Source organism: Xiphophorus hellerii, chromosome 2 (assembly GCF_003331165.1).
Source record: "Xiphophorus hellerii strain 12219 chromosome 2, Xiphophorus_hellerii-4.1, whole genome shotgun sequence".
NCBI lineage: Eukaryota > Metazoa > Chordata > Actinopteri > Cyprinodontiformes > Poeciliidae > Xiphophorus > Xiphophorus hellerii.
The window spans coordinates 6,732,215-6,749,318 of NC_045673.1; the positions used below are offsets into that span (position 1 = coordinate 6,732,215).

Sequence of the window (17,104 nt, forward strand, 5' to 3'; positions counted from 1 at the left end):
TTGGCCTTAAACAAGTTCTCATATCTTGCTGAAACGTTACTTGCAAGTTAGTTTTGTCTTATTTTAAGCGTGCTAAGATATGACTAGATAAGTAATACTTGGTATTTTGTATTTTTTACAGTGGTCATGAATAAAGAAAGGGAATTATGAAAATAAAATGCATTCCTATGACTTTGAACAAGTTAAACATTCCTGCTCCTGATTGCAATCAATGTATGATTTTTGTTTCTGATTAGAGAACAAAGCTGCAAAGAAAACATGTTTAATTAGGTGGATTAAAATAAACTTCAAGCCAAAAAAACAAAAACTTACTGCAATGGATGTAGCATTTTTGCTGACATATTGTTAATTATTAATAGTGTTGTTTCTGTAACTCAAAGCTCAGGACTGATCAGAAGTTTTCATAGTGATGCATGAAATAGGCCTGATCTCTCTTGTTCATCTTCTGACACGCTTTCTCCACGTTCTTGGTCAGTCCAGGCGGTCCGCAGCTGAACACACCGATTTTACCGACCTGCAGAAAAATAATAAAGGACCATGAAGCTTCAAAAGTTAAATCTTGTTGTCCAGGCTTTGTCATCTGGGCGAGGATTTCCTTTGCAAACACAGAGAATGCTGCAAAATATGGAAACATTGAATTTTATATTTTTATTTTCATTAAATAAAAAGAATATTTTATTTAATGAGGTTAAATAAAATGAATAGAATTTTATTTTATCAATAAAATATTTTTCTAATTTTATTTTAATAATACAAATACAAAATATATATATATTTTATTTAATCTTGTCAAATAAAGATTAAATAAAATCTTAAATTAATAAATGTTAAAAAAAAATTCTCACTTTTGTTTACTATTTTAAATTACATAGTGCGTCCTTTTGTGCAAAATGACTGAAAATAATTCTGATTCTATTCTATAATTATTACATTAATTTAACATAAATGCTGCCTCATACTTTCTGATTTTAGTTAGAAATTAGTTCTGTGGTGGAAAATATGATCAGGTACTTTTTAAATCTGATGTTGAATATTTTACCAGATAAAATTTTCCACTACAGTCCCCTCTTTTCATAAGACAATGTGTAATATTTTAAATTAATCCCATTAAATTTTATTTAACCTTCACAATTTAGCGTTTTTGAAGCTTCCTTCTGTCTTTTTCTTGTCAGAAACTTTTCTATTTCTAGCTTAAGAAGCAAAACAACTTGATAAACTTGACTGGCAGCCGATCAGAAAGATGAACCTGACAAATAATTTCCTGACTTTTCCCGCTGTGGGACAATAAAAGCTTTTCTCTTCTATCTCCAAGTTATGTTGACTTATGTTTTATAATAATAACAACTGAAAAACAAAAATAATTTTTAAATGTAAACTTATTTTCCCCCAGTTTTTTCTCCTCTTCCCTCTGAGGTCCCTTTAGCGCCCCCTGGCGGCCCTGCCCACGTTGAAAAACGCAGTGACAGAGCGCTGACCTCAGGGTGAACTTCCTGCAAGGAGCTGAAGAAGGAGACGAAGGGCGGACGACCAAAGTGAGTGACGGAGCGCAGGCCGGTGAAGAGGCTGCGGTTCCACACCTTCTGAAAGTGGCGCTCACACACGTACTGCACGGAGGAAAGCAAAGTGGATTAAAGTTTTGGTAAAATAAACAAATAGATATCTGAAGTAGAAGTCATGGCTGATAAACTGAAACAAATCAAAATTAAAGTGATAATTCAGATGAAATACAAAATATCTTTAACAGAAGTATGCAAACCTTTGAACTCTAATGAGGCGTTCAAGTTACCTGGGAAGTGGGAACTCTGAGCTACTTTCTACTTAAAGGGGCAGTACGTGTTTTCCAGCCACAAAGTGCAATTTTATAACATAATCAAGTTACTATGTTACCTTCAGTTGTTATAGAAATGCCCTAAAAAATTAAGAGACCACTTAAAATTATTAGTTTTACTTTTTAGAGGTACATGTTTGAATAAAATGAACATTGTTCTTTAATTCTATGAACTACTGACAACATGTCTCCGAAATTACAAGCAAGAAATTTGTATCTATTTGCAGAAAATGAGAAATGGTCAAAATAACACAAAAGATGCAGTCCTTTCAGAGATCAAATATTGCAAAGAAAACAAATTCATATTCATTTAGAAACAACAATACTAATATTTTAACTGAGGAAGAGTTCAGGAATCAATATTTGGTGGAATAACCAGGAGGTTTTCAACGGGGTTCAGTGCAGTGGGCTCTTAGTTTTTTCCAGAGCTGTATACATTTACTAAATGACTTAAAAAAAATTTGACTTCTTGATTGAACTTCTTGAAATTGGGCCTCTGTTTCTTTAAGAAACTCCTACTCTTTCTGAAACTCTGTCTTCAGGAAGTCATCACATCATGGCTCCTCCATGTATAATGAACTCAGCAGATGTGCAGTTCTACCAGGTGTTTGCTAACTGCTGCTGGCTAGTCTGAAGGAACCGAGTGCGGGAGGTCTGCTCTGTGAGGCAGAAGCTCTGACGCCTGGAAACTGAATCTCCAGAGGAGCTGCGCTTCGAAGGCGGGGCTAGGTTCACCCAGGTGTTTTCCACAGCTGAATGGTTGCCATGGAGATTAAAGGATTTCTCCAACATGCATGGAAGAATCAAAGCAAAACTCCAGATATGTTTTTGATGCGGGAATAACATTAGAACATGACGTAAAGCTCAAAAAAGTGGATTTCACAATCCCTTTAAAACATTGAAATGTCAACAAGGCGAAGCCCATAAACATTGTCCGCTGTTACCAACGTAATTGTAAGCTATAGCCGCTTCCCACTAGCAACCAGTGCTTGTGCGGTGTTAACCTCACCAGCATGGTGGTGCGCAGGTCGAACTTCTCGGCCACCTGGGTGATGTACGTGTGGACGGAGACCAGCTCCTGAGTGTCCATTTCCTCCACCTCCCTGATGATGTCTGAGACCCACTCAAACTGGCGCTGCGTTCGGGTCACCCAGATGAAATAAACCTTCAGACGACAGATGTTACTGAGAGGGTTTAAGGATAAAATTAAATATGAGTTACAGCAGTTTCAACACTTTCTAAGAAACATTTTATTTATTTTAGCATTTTTTTAGAAGCACCGCTAAAGATTTGTATAAAACTATGTAGCAAATATATTGGTAATTGCATGGTAATAGAAGTTAATTCTCTCAATGATTAATAAAGTTAAATTTTGTAAAGAACTCAGGAACAAACAGGAAGACATTTTAAATATCCAAAATAAAAACATAACAACCAAAAACAATATCTCAATACACTTAAAATAAGATTAAACTAACTTTTCAGCAAGATATAGGTGCTTGTTTTAAGTCAATAATTTGAAAGTACTAGTTCACTTGCAGTTGTTACAAACGTCTTGTTATAAGTTGAAAAATTTACTAGCGCCTATATCTTGCTGAAAATTTACTTGTATTATTTCCAGTGTACTGAGATATTTGAACTAAATATAGTTGGTAAGATTTTGTGTTTTTGCAGTGTTTCCACTTTGAATAGAACTGAACAGAACTGCACAGTAAAAACACAAACTCTTATTCCATAAATTGTAATATGTTCCAATAAGGCTAATTTAAATATTGACAACATTTAACTTTCTCTATTAATTTTTTTCCCTTTTATTGGTCTGATATCATATTCTATTTTAAGTGTCATGTTTAAAATCTGAAGTTTCTTCTTCTCCAGAGGTGCCATTAAAGATGGCGGGTGGTTGTTTTCATTTTTAGGACAAACCTTTTTACACAGAATCTTGGACTTGATGGAGGACTTGAACACCAGGTCCTTGAGGATGGAGGTGAACGGTGTGACGCCGATTCCTCCTCCCACTAGAACAGACACCTCAAAGTCGTTCCACTCCTGATGGCCTTCGCCGAACGGTCCATCCAAGTAGAGCTTCAAATTAAAGAAAATCCCTTCATTGCTGTCACAAAGGGCCAAAAACCATTAAAACAGGCGAGAAAGCAGGAAAGAGGCGTACTTTTGGATAGGAACCAAACTCCAGGAGGCTCTCCTCAGTGTAGAGCTCTCTGAGCCGACTGGTCCAGGGACCCACGGCCCGGATGTGCAGGCTCAGGTTCTCCTCATGAGGGGCTGAAGTCAGAGTGAATGGGTGGTATTCGTCTGTGCCCAGCACCAAGCAGGCGACCCGAACCCACTGGCCTGAACGGTACACGAAGCCCGGGGGACGCTTGAACTCCAGATGTGTCACGCCTTCGGGAAGGACAGCCGAGAGAAGCATTACATAGAGTGTAGATAAGAGATGAGAATGAAAAATTAGTTTGTTTTAAACAGGACCTATTATGCAAAATTCACAACTTTCTAAAAAAATAACGTTTTTTGGCAGGTTAATGTTTTTTGATGTCTGGAAAATGATCGGTTTCAAAAACCTCCCAATTGTTACGTCACATTCTAGGGTCACTGCGCCATTAGCAACGCCAGCAGAGTTCTACACGTTACCTAGCAACACCAACAGAGTTCTACACGTTACCTAGCAACACCAGCACAGTTCTACACGTTACCTAGCAACACCAACAGAGTTCTACACATTACCTAGCAACACCAGCAGAGTTCTACACGTTACCTAGCAACGCCAGCAGAGTTCTACACGTTACCTAGCAACACCAGCACAGTTCTATACGTTACCTAGCAATGCCAGCAGAGTTCTACACGTTACCTAGCAATGCCAGCAGAGTTCTACACGTTACCTAGCAACGCCAGCAGAGTTCTACACGTTACCTAGCAACACCAGCACAGTTCTACACGTTACCTAGCAACACCAGCACAGTTCTACACGTTACCTAGCAATGCCAGCAGAGTTCTACACGTTACCTAGCAACCCAAGCTGAGCCCCAGCATGTTTTACCGCTGTATGTGCAGTGCAATGACTGCTGATTGTAGACTTATCATCCAGAAACCACTTGCTCTTCAAAGATGTACTGTTGTATAATTGTGCATCTTTTTGCAGTCGTCTTCACCTGCGAGTGTAAATGTTTGAGGAGTTTGAGGAGCATGGCCAGCAGCAGCTTATTTTAATTTAAAGTGACAAGAGGCCTTAAAACAAACTATTCTGAAAGGAGCTCAAAATACACTGCAAAACAAAAATATCTTACAAAAATATTTTTGTTTAATATTTTTAGTGCAAATAAGAAAACTAAAACTAACTTACAAATAATTTTGCAGCAAAATATATAGCAGTTTGTTTCAAGTCTATAATTCCTTAATATTGTTAATAATTAAGAACTCGTTCCACTGGCAGATTTTTTCACTTAAAACATGGGAAATGTCTGGTTATAAGTGACAAAATCTAGTACTTTTTATCAATATTAAGGGATTATTCATTTAAAACAATATCTTTTGTCTTGCTGAAAAATTTGCACTAAAAAGTAGACAAAACTACTTGGTAACATTTTGTATATTTGCAGTAGGCAGAACTAACCAGACTAAAATCTAAATTTTCTAAGAATGATTTTGTGCAAAAAATAAAATAAAAAATGTAGCGAACATGTTCTTTATTGCCCTAATAGGTCACCTTTAAAGACGATAAATTAAGAATATCACCTGAAGGCAGCAGCTCTGCTCTGAGAACAGGGATCTCCAACATTTTCCTGCTCAGGCTGATCAGTTTGTCCAGCAGGAAGAGCAGGCTGGGCGGAATCAGGTAGACGTGGAAACGAGGCTCCTGGAGCAGAGCGTAGCTGCCGTGTATGACCGTCTGATGGACACACACACACGCACACACACACACAGGTATCTCAGGTATCAGACAATCATAACTGCCTCCCCATCAGGGATGTGAGCTCAGAAAGTGCTTACCAGAATGTACACAACAACGTAGAGGTAATGAGTGATCCAAAACCCACGAAAACTGATGCGACGAAAGTAGTGGGAGGCAAAAACGTACATGAATGCAAAGGCAAAGAGAAGCAGGACGCCGGTGATTCCTACAAAGAAGCATAAGGGAAAAAATGACACAAAAAGCTTTGACAAAGATCTAAACTTTAAAATCGCATTAAAAGTCTACCTGGAACTGTCTGAAAGAACCACCAGTACCACTTAGGAGGGATTTCAGACCTAAAATGGAAAAATAACACAGTGAATTGCAGTGAACCCTCGTTTTTTGCGAGGGTTGCATTCCGAAAAGAACCAGTGATAGGCGAAAACCGTGAAGTAGTTACTTTTATTTTTTTACAATTATTATACAGCATAATTAAATACTCTACATTGAAACCAAAGAACAAAACCTGTTTTCAGGCCTAAGCATTTTTTTTTTTACAAATAGAACGCTTTCTTACAAATAACTACAGTAAAATAATCATTGTAATCATCAATACGAAGTACAGTAGGACAAATTGTGACTCGCGTATTTCACTGTTCCTCTGACTGTGACGCTGCGGCCTGACTCCGCTCTCTAGTGTCTTTTTCTTCTGAAGCCTGTGGTGCAGGTGTGTTTTTTCGAGAGAAGAACATAGTTATCGGTAGTTGTTGTCGCTCTTTTTTCTTCTGGGCAAAAATATTTGCCAAAATTCGCAAAGCTGTATATTTAAATACCGTAACGTTATTGGCACACAGGTAGAGAAGAAGCGCGGAGACTGTTTAGCCAATCAGGACGCAGAACACAATGCACTGTGAAAAAAAAACTGCACAAAAACTCCGCGAAGCAGCGAGGCCGTGAAAGGTGAACCGCGTTATAGCGAGGGTTCACTGTGTTTTATTTTTTCAAAATGGGGCTGTAGCACTGTGGTGTGCCACCAGGAGGCGCTACGAAGGCCTGAGAAAGTTGGAGGGAATATGTAAAAAAAATAATTATAAATGTATAATTTTTTACCTATATATTATGGTCACTGAAAATATTTTTCTCAGAATTCTGATTTAATTTCAGAATTTTGACTTTTCTCAAAATTCTAATTTTAATCTCAGAATTCTGGCTCCTTGGAATTCTAACATTTTTTCAGAAATCTGACTTTAATCTCAGAATTTCAACTTTAATCTCTGAATTCTAACTTTTTTCTTAGTATTATGAGGTCAGAATTGTGACTTTAATTCTCTGAAATCAAAAGTTAGAATTTGGAAATTGAAGTCAGAATTTTGCGATTTTTTTCCAGTGTCCCTAATCCTCCTGCATACAGTTTTTCTATCACTACTATAAAATATAAGTTAAAATAATTTATTAAAATGTTATGTGCTATGCTCATCGTCCTGACGGCTTATTGTCAAATTTATCAAGCTGCTCTGCACCCCAAGCTAGCATAGCAACGCAAAATGGAAATGGTTTTGTCAAGAAAAAAACTGAAAGGACCCTTAGAAAACTCCCAGCCAATTAAAATGAGACAGTATGATGCAGCATTTATGGTAAAAGAATTTAACAGTGAGAAAAAAAAAAACATTGTAAAATGGGCTTGCTAAGGGGGAAGCTAATGCTAATCTAAGACATCTCCAAATCTCTCAATGAAATGTGTAATCTTACCCATTGTTGACAATGACGTTTGGGAACAGGCAGGAAAGGATGCTGAGGTCGCTGATGGAAAACATGTAGATGTTGACCACATGGCCCAAACTGTGAGCAACTGCAACACAAAAACCAGTGACAAAACATATGAAAAGAGCAACAACACAATGACACAAAAACCAGCAATACATGAACATCCACTGATTCACATTTTCACTGGGAAACTAGAGAACGCTGCTTAGTCAAGAAATAATAATTAAACAGTGACTGGTCCTCGCTTCTTAGCTCAAAGTCTTATCCTGGTTAAGAGAAAAGACTTTAAACCTCTTTTGTCATGCCAGATGTCATGCAAGAAAGCCATCTTGTCTCATTTTAAAACAAAAAAGATTAAATACGCCCTTGAAGGATAAACGACTAAGCCCTGGAAAACATTGGCATATTTGATTCAATGATGTTACAGGAGGAACACACCGCAGTGATGAATAAAACCCCGTTTAAGAACTTAATGATGCTGTTTTCAGCACAAAGAGCTTGAAATAAACGCAGCTCTCTAGTCTAATTGAACAGCATTATTTGGGGAAGTGAACGCTCAGTAAATTGCAAAACTTTAAAGATAAATGTTTAGTTATTTATACAGAAAAACTTGCAAGACCATCTTAGAGGATGTAAGTAAAACATGGTATATCTGTGTTTTTGCACCTTTTTTTAACATGTTATCATGTCGATCTGTATGAAAATTTGGCTAGCTGACATGCTTAAGTGAAAAAGAATAAACTGAACAAATACAGTGTGAAAAACAATTTCAATTCAGACAAAAAAATCTATATCAGCAGGTCAGGCTTTTTTAAAGGTGAATTTTCCAGGCACATATTTACCATTTGTAGCACAATCAAGCAACTATGTTTCCTTCAGCTGTTAGAAAAAATTACATATATATCAAACATAACTTGTAGAAATTTGACTTTCCAATATAATGCCTTAAAATTGGGCCTCTGTCTCTTTAAGAGGCTCCTGCTGTTTCCGAAACTCCACCTTCAGCTACAGTTGGGTCATATTTTATCACAATATTTTGTGGCATTATTATACAATAAACTATTTATAACTTCATTTTTAGGGGGGGAAAGTAGTTCTACTTAAACATATTTTTACTCAAGTAAAAGTAAAAAAGCATTTGGTAAAAATTACTTCAGATGGATCATAATATAAAGTTAAGTGGAAATTTTGATATTTTAAAGATCAAAATGAAAATACTTCATATATATCTATATATATATATATATCACAACTATGAAATAATAAGATCAGGCAAAAAAACATTTCCAAATAATTTTGTTTTCAATACAACATTTATGAAACTTTAGCAAAAACAGCAGGTGATTTTTTTTTGGGTTAAAACATTTTTGTTCTTCATTCAGTGAAGTTACTGAAGGATAGAGAACCCAGACATTTAAACAGCACAGTAAAAATACTCCTAAAAGTAATTTCTTTCCAAAAAGTTACTCAATTAAATGTAATTGATTAGATGTAACTTGTTACTACCCGACTGATAATAACCGTACTCCGTTTTTTATCTAAAGTCCTCCAGACTGACCTGAGAGGACGATGGCCGTCATGGCCATGATACGGTGCAAGTCGATGGCGGCGTCGAAGGGGATGTAGCGGTTCAGGAAGGTTTCTCTCAACAGCGTGATGAGGTTTCGACACACGGTGAGGAGGATGTAGGGACACAGGAAGGAGATTCCAGCCGCTGTGCCACGAGCGACTATGATGCCCATCACTGTGGATTCAGGCACACCGGTGGCTTCAGCCTGAGAACTGTAGACTGAACACAGGATCTCAGTCAACCATTTAATTCAAGGTTTTGTACATGTCTTTATGAGGTGATGTTTGAGAAATTTTATGTCTTCCACTCACAGTAGCATCTCTCAGTGATCACACCAGCTGTGATGCCAAACACGACGATGAAACAAACGATGTGGCGGCGGTAGTTCTCGATGAAACGTTTGAACTGCTGGACTTTCTGCTGCACAGGGTTTCTGATGTACTGCTCACGTTTCGGCTTCACATAAACAGTTGGGGCTTTAACGCTTAACCTGCAAGTAAACAAATCAGTAACATGTTTTTTTAGTGATTATCCAAGTTTATACTGGCTTACTGTCTGTGTGGGAAGAGATTTCTGATTGTGAATAACACAAAAAACAGACTGTAATGCTGTTTCACCGCTTTCTCTTTTTACAAACTTGACCAAACATGTTTGCTTAAAGTGAACTTTTAAAGATGACCTATTAAGGTTCCTAGAATAGGTGAGGATGAGTCTATGGGCAATACATCATTTTTTTGCCCAAAATCTTTCTTAATAAATGAGATTTTAGTCTGATTAGTTCTGGCTAGTTCAAGCTCCTTTCTGGATGAGCTGTTTTAGGGCCTTTTGTCACTTTGAATAAAAAAAACCCCAACTACTTCTGTCCCCTAACTCAACGTTTACACTCACACGTGGCTGCAAACAGATCTAAAATTATTCAACTGTACATCTTTGAAAAGCAGAAGTAGAGCCTCCTGCGCAACCTACAAGAATGCACCAAATGTTTTCTGGATGGTAAGTCAACAAGACACTTGTTTTTTCTAGCAGCCATTGTACAATGAATACAGAGGTAAAACCAGCTGACCAAACATGCTGGAGCTCTTCTTGGGTTGCTAATTGATAGGCGGAGCTCTGCTGGGGTTGCGAGGTGACAGGAGGTGCCTGCAGATTTGTGACGTTACATTTGGTAGGTTTTTGAAACGGTTAACTTTTCAGACAACAAATAACATTAAGTTAATGCCAAAAGATGGCTGTTTTTTATTTTTATTTTAAGCATTTGTGTTGTTTTTAGAAGCGGTAGTGACCTAAATAAAGTACATGAAAACATAAAAAATACATAATAATAGTACTAATGTGATCAATACAAACAAACTCTAAAGTGCATTTACTGAATACCTTAAAAACTGAGACGTCACGCAACTTTCAGAGTGAAATGCAGCAACCAATGACATGAAAGATAACCAGAAGCGTGGATTGGCTAAGAACATCATGCTACTTCCTTGATATTGATTAAAAAAAAAGGTACTAATTTCACTGGCAGATTATTTAACTTATACAATACATTTTCCCCATGTTGTAATTGAAATAATCTCCAGTGAAACTAGTACTTTTTAATCACTATTAAGAGATTATTGACTTAACACAAGTTCCTATGTGTTGCTGAAATGTTATTTGTAAGTTAGTTTTATCTTATTTCAAAGTGTATGAAGATTTGAACTAGAAATTAGACAAAAGTACTTGGCAAGATTTTGTGTTTTTGCAGTGCATGAAACTGAAATCCGAAAACTGACTTACTTTTTCCGTCTTCGTAGCTCCACTCCATCTGATTTACTACTGCTGTAATAAAAAATAAAATAAAAACTGTTAGCAGCTTATGAGCTTTCTTATTTATATATCTAGTAGTCAGTTGTATTTGTGTAATATATACTTCCTGTATCAATAAATAACGGTTTGTCCTACTTTCTTACCCGTTTGCTGGAAGGATGAAGGACACTCTCTGGTCTCGACTCAGGCGTTTCTTCCCCTGATTCTCCATCCCTGGAAAGACAGAAATGGATTTGATAAGGACAAAAGACAATTGAAGGGGACCTTTTTACACCTTTTTACACTTCCATTTGGGTTTTTACTGCTTCTAAAAACAATTTTAAAGAACCACCCAGCCATTTATTGGCATTAAGTTAATGTTTTTTGATGTCTAGAAAATGAGCCGTTTCAAAAACCTCAAGAATGTAACGTCATGAATCAGCAGGCACTGACCTCTCACCTAGTAACCTCAGAGAAGTCCAGCCCGTTACCTAGCAACCTCAGCCAGACCAGGCCGTCACCTAGCAACCAAAGCTGAGTTCCAGCTTGAAGTGAGCATTTATTGTGTTATTAATGATTGTGATAAATTTCTCATTATAATAAGAATTTTGATTTATTGTTGTCACAGTAAATTCCACTTAGTGATTTTTAAAACCTCCCAAAACTCTCTGTATTGTTGGGAGTGTTCATTTTACTTTTTCTCCACTGTTATTTCAATTAAAGTATAATTCAATTTGAAAATATGTGTGCAGTCTAGTAATACAAACCACACTTTTTTATGTGACTAGTGTCATAAAGAAGCATATTACAAATGGGATGGAGTAGCATTTGTGTTTGTTGGGTTATGATTGATGTGTAATGCAGTCAGAACCATAAAGTTAACGAAAAAAGCAGAAATTAATAGTTCTTATTGTCACTTCAATAGTACCACTAAATATTGTGATGAAGGTTTACGTCTATATCGCCCACCTCTAGCTCCAGCATGTTTAGTCAGCTGGTTTCCAGTGCGAGAGTAAGCAATGAGTTGGGGGGCGTGGCCAGCAGCAGCTCATTAGAATTTAAAATGACAAGAGCTTATTCTAAAAGAAACTCAAAATAGGCTGAATTTACTAAAATGTTATTATCTAAGAGTGATTTTGTCCAAATAATGTGATGAATATGTTTCGTATCGCCCTTAGACTTCTCCTAATCTATATTAGGAAGCACAATAGGTCACCTTTAAACCAAACTTTCTCAAACCTTTGACATTGAGTTGCGCGAACTGCAGCTCCCTCTCATGGTCCTTCAGGAGCGAGTGAAAGTCCCTCCATGAGATTTTCTCCTGGTCATCAAACCCTGCCGCCTGCATCATGGCCTTGATGCCGTCCTCTGCCTGTGTCTTTGACAGAACGCCGTTGGAGATTTCAATGAAAGACCTGCAATTGATCAAAAGGGTTAGGACAAAACAGCCGAGTAAACACTGTTCAGCCATGAAAAAGATGAAGAGGAGAGCTGCTGAAACCTGAGCATCCTGGCGAATTCCTCCTTCGATAAGTAGCCAGTTCCACCAATGTCATTCATGGAGAACATGAGCTGGGATTTTTCCTCCGGAGACCCTGGAGTTATAAACATATTTCACTGCAGTTCCTACAACTGAACAAATAGGTTCACCTCATTGTTCCCGGACCAGGAAAGGGAAGTCATCACCAAAATTAACCTACCTTTGTAACAATTTATACATAATTTTACCTAATGTGGGTAAAAGATTAATTTTAGATGCTATTTGTGCAAATAGACCGATGTACAAAACTAGAATAAAGTGCATAATTTCCAGAGGCTTTTGCAAACTTTTGTTTGCATTCAACATGGCTCCAATTCAATAAATAGTTTGTTGATTATGTCATAAATTAAATAAAACTTAGCATTTTATAAATGTGTATTTTTCTTAAATATAAAAAACAGATTGAAACCTACATTAATTTTTATAAATCTTAAATAATTACAATAATTTATTTAAGACTTCAAGAATTACTTTAAGAAGCTATTATTTTTTAAGTAATGAGTTATTACTTAAATATCAGTGTATTTTCAGATATTCATGTTTTTTTATTATTATTTGTGAAATGCATAAAAACAGTCTGAAAACATGTTTTTTTTTTCTTGTTTTCTTGTGTCTTGGAATAGCTTAAAAATAACCAACAATTAATTCTTAACTTTCACAGACTGTAGAAAGCCAGAAATTCTGCTAAAAATTCATCCAAGATGCAAAATATACTTGTTACCACTGCTTTTACCTTTCATAAAGATGACTATGACATCAAGAAACTCCTGAAAGGAGAGGTAACCGTTTCCGTCTTTATCAGCCAGGGTGAACATGGAGTCCACAAATAAAGAGTCCGGTTTCAGTCCGAGCGCCTCAGCAAACTCTGACGCTGTCAGCTCGCACTGCAGAACCTCTCTGGCTCGCTTACTGGAGATGCTGCTCATGTCTCCAGCATCACACTTCTCTATTTCCAGAACCTGAGCATCAAAAGGAAAGCAATGTTATTATTATTATTAGTTATTATTATTAGGGCTGAAATGATTAACTGGATTAATCAGATTCATTGTTATCATTCAGATTAATCGCAATGACTTGATTAATCGTTAACTAGAGTATAAAGACCCAAAAAAGGTCATTTGCTCAAAGAACAATAAACTCAAAGCAGCAAAAAAGCCAAAAATAAGTGGATAACTGAAAAATCTGTAGAATGTGCCATTTTGTTATACAATTAATCAATTAATCTTAAAAATAATTGATTGCTAAAGTAACTGTTAGTTGAAGCCCTAGTTATTATTTGTCATCATAGTGTAATATCTCCAACATTTCTAATATTGGGATAAAGAAGGCTTAAGTGGTTAAATGAAAAATCTGCAGTATGTTAAATTTTGTTACTCGGTTAATCGATTAATCGTCAGAATAATCAATCACTAAAATAATAATCAGTTAAACCCTTAGGCATTATTTGTCAACATTGGAGATAGTGTAATATCGCCAACATTTCTAATATTGGGATTAAAACAGCGTAAGTGGATAAATGAAAAATCTGCAACATGTGCCATTTTGTTATCTGATTAATCGTCAGAATAATTGATTAATAACTAAGGCTTTTACTAACGATTGTTTTAGTATTTGTCATCATAGTGTAATATCTCCAATGTTTCTAATATTGCATAAAAACAGCTTTAGTGGTTAAATGAAAAAACACTTTTTGTTCTTTGATTAATCGATTAATCATCAAATAATCACTTACTACAGTTACAGTTAGTTAAAGCCCTAGCTATTATTTGTCATCACAGTATAATATCTCCAACGTCAGCTGAGGTTCAGCTCAGACCTCGTCACATCAGAGGTCAAGCCAACAATTAGTTCCTTCGGCCTGAGGTTTGGCCTCAAACATGACTTGACATTTTGTGGGCGAACTTAAAGCTGCTCCTGCTGCAACAGAGCAGCATGTGAGGTAAATATCCAGGGGCTGATTGTACCTTGGAGAAAGCATGGCGAATGAAAGTTTCCACAATCTGAGCCCTCTGCTCTTTGGTCAGCGCCTCCTGCAGCAGCTCCCTCTCCCTCATCTCCTTCACTCTAATCTCCTGCCTCATGTCTTCCAGCTCCAGGCGCAAGTGGCTGACAAACTCTGAACGTTTGCTCTCATCATCAAAAAACAGCACCTGCATGTGCGCACACACACAGAGAGCACAAAAGATAAAAGTGATGGAGATCAGGTATAGCTGCAGAGTCATGCTTAGATCAGGGATTAAGCTGGCAGCAACACTAAAGCAAAGATAACTTTACTTTGTTAGACATAAATCTGTCTGCACAAGGTTAAACTGGACCGTGGCGTTTTAAATCGGTCGTCAGCAACTTACCAGGTCGTACTCTTTTGGCACTTTGAGCAGGAGAGATTTATGGTGATGACTGCTGGAAAGAAAGATGTTCAGGTGGTTCTGGTTTCTCAGACTGAGGGAGCGGTGCGCGACCCCAGATCTGTCCAACACCTGCAGCCTCCTGTTTTCAATCTCCACACTAACTGGATGCAGCGGTTTTCTACGACCCTGCCACTCGTACGCTGCAGCCAAGAACCCAATAAAAAGATAAATACAGTAAGATACAGGGCAATTTAAATTATCAAGAAATAAAAATTTCTTAAACTTTACTGAATTTTTAAGTTACAGCCACAAACGTCATTTTTTATCTTGGATTTTATGTCACAGACAAGGAATCTGCAACTTGTGTCTCTAATATTTTCTTAATAATTTTGGCTAACAATTAAAAGGAACAAGTTAATGTTTTAAATACAGACATAATGACAAATTCAGGGATTTTAACCAGTTTTCAAATTCTTTCTCCAATATTTGCACTGAATTTCTACAAGAATGACAATAAATGTACCAAAAATATTTCTTTACATCTCCTTTACTACTCATTAGTTTTGAATCTATGTGCTTTTCAAAGCATATCTATGCTCTGTTTACCTTTAATTTAAACCCTAAAAATAGAAATAAAATGCTGTTTTAAAAAAATTACAGGAAATTTCCTAGACTAGATAATTCAAATCCAGTTTCTATAGAATAATAAACCTGTTGTCGAAAGAAATTCTTGTTTACTGTTGTTGATAGGGAAGAGGCTACCGATTATTTTATTAAAAATTGTCACATTCCGTAAAATTTTAATTTGGCCACTTAACATTAATTTAAACAACATTATAAATACATTAAAAGATGTAAAACACATAATTAAATTACTTTTTTAAATAAAAATTTACATTTTTGCTTAAAATCTACAGCTAAAAAAATCCTTTTAACATCAACATGTGAAAAGCTTAAATCTTACTACTTTATTTAACATTAGTAAAGCATAGAGTTAATCCTTTTTACTTTTTTAAATTAACAAATTAATAATTGAATAGCAAAAGTTGCTTAATTATTTTTTACAGAATTTGAACCAGGTGAAGCTAAATCTAAGAAGATTTTTCATCTTAAATTGAACATTTATTGTTTGTACAGTTTTTAACAGTCTATCTGCTCTAGATGACGATTAATTGATTGAATTATTGATTAATCACAATTAATCTGATTAATCAAGCGCTAGTTGGGAACAACGTAAAGATGCGGAAGAAGCTTGACAACTTTAAGAATCTGAGTTTAATTATTTGTTTCTAATTTCACATTGGTTTGTGTTTCGTATGCTCTTTTTGAGACGGACAAAAACAAACAAAATTGGATTCTTAATCACAAATAAATGACAAAACTCCACAGGTTTCATACCAGCGATTCCCAGAGTCGGCTCCTCTGTTGTATTTCCTGCTTTTCCTTTTCTCCTCTGAAACTTTTTGTACCTGTACTTCCGAAGGCACGCCACCAGACAAGCCACCAGAAAACTCACTGAGAAGGCAAAAGTAATTAGTTTAACAAAAAGATGAACTGTTTCCTGTATGCAAACAGAGGGAGATTTCTACACTGACCAAGAGGGAAGAGACACATAACAATGATGGCGATGCCAAAGCCGGCGTGGCTTCCATCAAAATAATCCAGTTTAGTGACGTTGGTGCACGGATGCAGCATCGATGCATCCAGCTGCGCAGGCTGAGGACAGGGGTCACCTGGAAGGCAAGACGGTTTTTCTATAAAAATACTTTTTAATTGAAAAAATTACAAAACAAAAGTGTTGAATCGTTACCCTCCGTCCATAAGAAAACGTTTTTTTGTAAATCGGTCTCCTCTGCGCTTGTGACTGCTATGAGAACATCCCGATATGTGAGACTGCGAATCGTCTGGATCTCCTCATCAGTAAACAAACTGAAGAAGTAAAAACACATTAATACACTGCAAATATAACAAATCTAATCTAAAATGAAGTATTTTTTGTCTAATTTATAGTGTAAATATCTAAATACACTTGAAATAAAATAAAACTAATTTACAAAAAACTTTTCAGCAAGATATAAGAGCTTGTTTTAAGTAAATAAATCCTTAATATTTATAAAAATTAAAGTACTATTATCACTGGAAGATTATTTCATTTATAAAAAGACATTATTCCATGTTATAAAGTAAAATAATCTGCCAATCTGGAACCAGTACTTTTTCACAAATATTAAGAAACTGTTGCTTCAAGTCAATAATTTCTTAATATTGATAAGTGATAAAAAGTTGATCAATGTTAAGTTAATAATTCCTGAAAAATTGCCTTAAATGTTCAATATTTTCTAAATGTTGTGGAGAAAAATTTGTT

The 17,104-nt window shown here is 36.1% G+C and overlaps 1 protein-coding gene across 1 annotated transcript in view; it reads right to left on the bottom strand.

Moving 5' to 3' along the window:
• duox (dual oxidase) overlaps window positions 1–17,104 on the bottom strand; it is a 25,904-nt gene continuing 8,800 nt past the window's right edge. The window contains exons 13-33 of the mRNA XM_032549726.1: window positions 16,550–16,668; window positions 16,335–16,472; window positions 16,138–16,254; window positions 14,740–14,939; window positions 14,356–14,541; window positions 13,125–13,350; window positions 12,353–12,446; window positions 12,091–12,266; window positions 11,016–11,085; window positions 10,843–10,884; window positions 9,381–9,559; window positions 9,058–9,288; window positions 7,485–7,584; window positions 6,042–6,091; window positions 5,834–5,961; window positions 5,579–5,732; window positions 3,999–4,231; window positions 3,755–3,913; window positions 2,838–2,993; window positions 1,476–1,604; window positions 1–514 (exon numbers count right to left, since the gene is read on the bottom strand). Of these exons, the coding sequence (XP_032405617.1) occupies window positions 392–514; window positions 1,476–1,604; window positions 2,838–2,993; window positions 3,755–3,913; window positions 3,999–4,231; window positions 5,579–5,732; window positions 5,834–5,961; window positions 6,042–6,091; window positions 7,485–7,584; window positions 9,058–9,288; window positions 9,381–9,559; window positions 10,843–10,884; window positions 11,016–11,085; window positions 12,091–12,266; window positions 12,353–12,446; window positions 13,125–13,350; window positions 14,356–14,541; window positions 14,740–14,939; window positions 16,138–16,254; window positions 16,335–16,472; window positions 16,550–16,668 (3,010 nt within the window). The 3' untranslated portion in view covers window positions 1–391. The remainder of the gene's footprint in view (window positions 515–1,475; window positions 1,605–2,837; window positions 2,994–3,754; window positions 3,914–3,998; window positions 4,232–5,578; window positions 5,733–5,833; window positions 5,962–6,041; window positions 6,092–7,484; window positions 7,585–9,057; window positions 9,289–9,380; window positions 9,560–10,842; window positions 10,885–11,015; window positions 11,086–12,090; window positions 12,267–12,352; window positions 12,447–13,124; window positions 13,351–14,355; window positions 14,542–14,739; window positions 14,940–16,137; window positions 16,255–16,334; window positions 16,473–16,549; window positions 16,669–17,104) is intronic.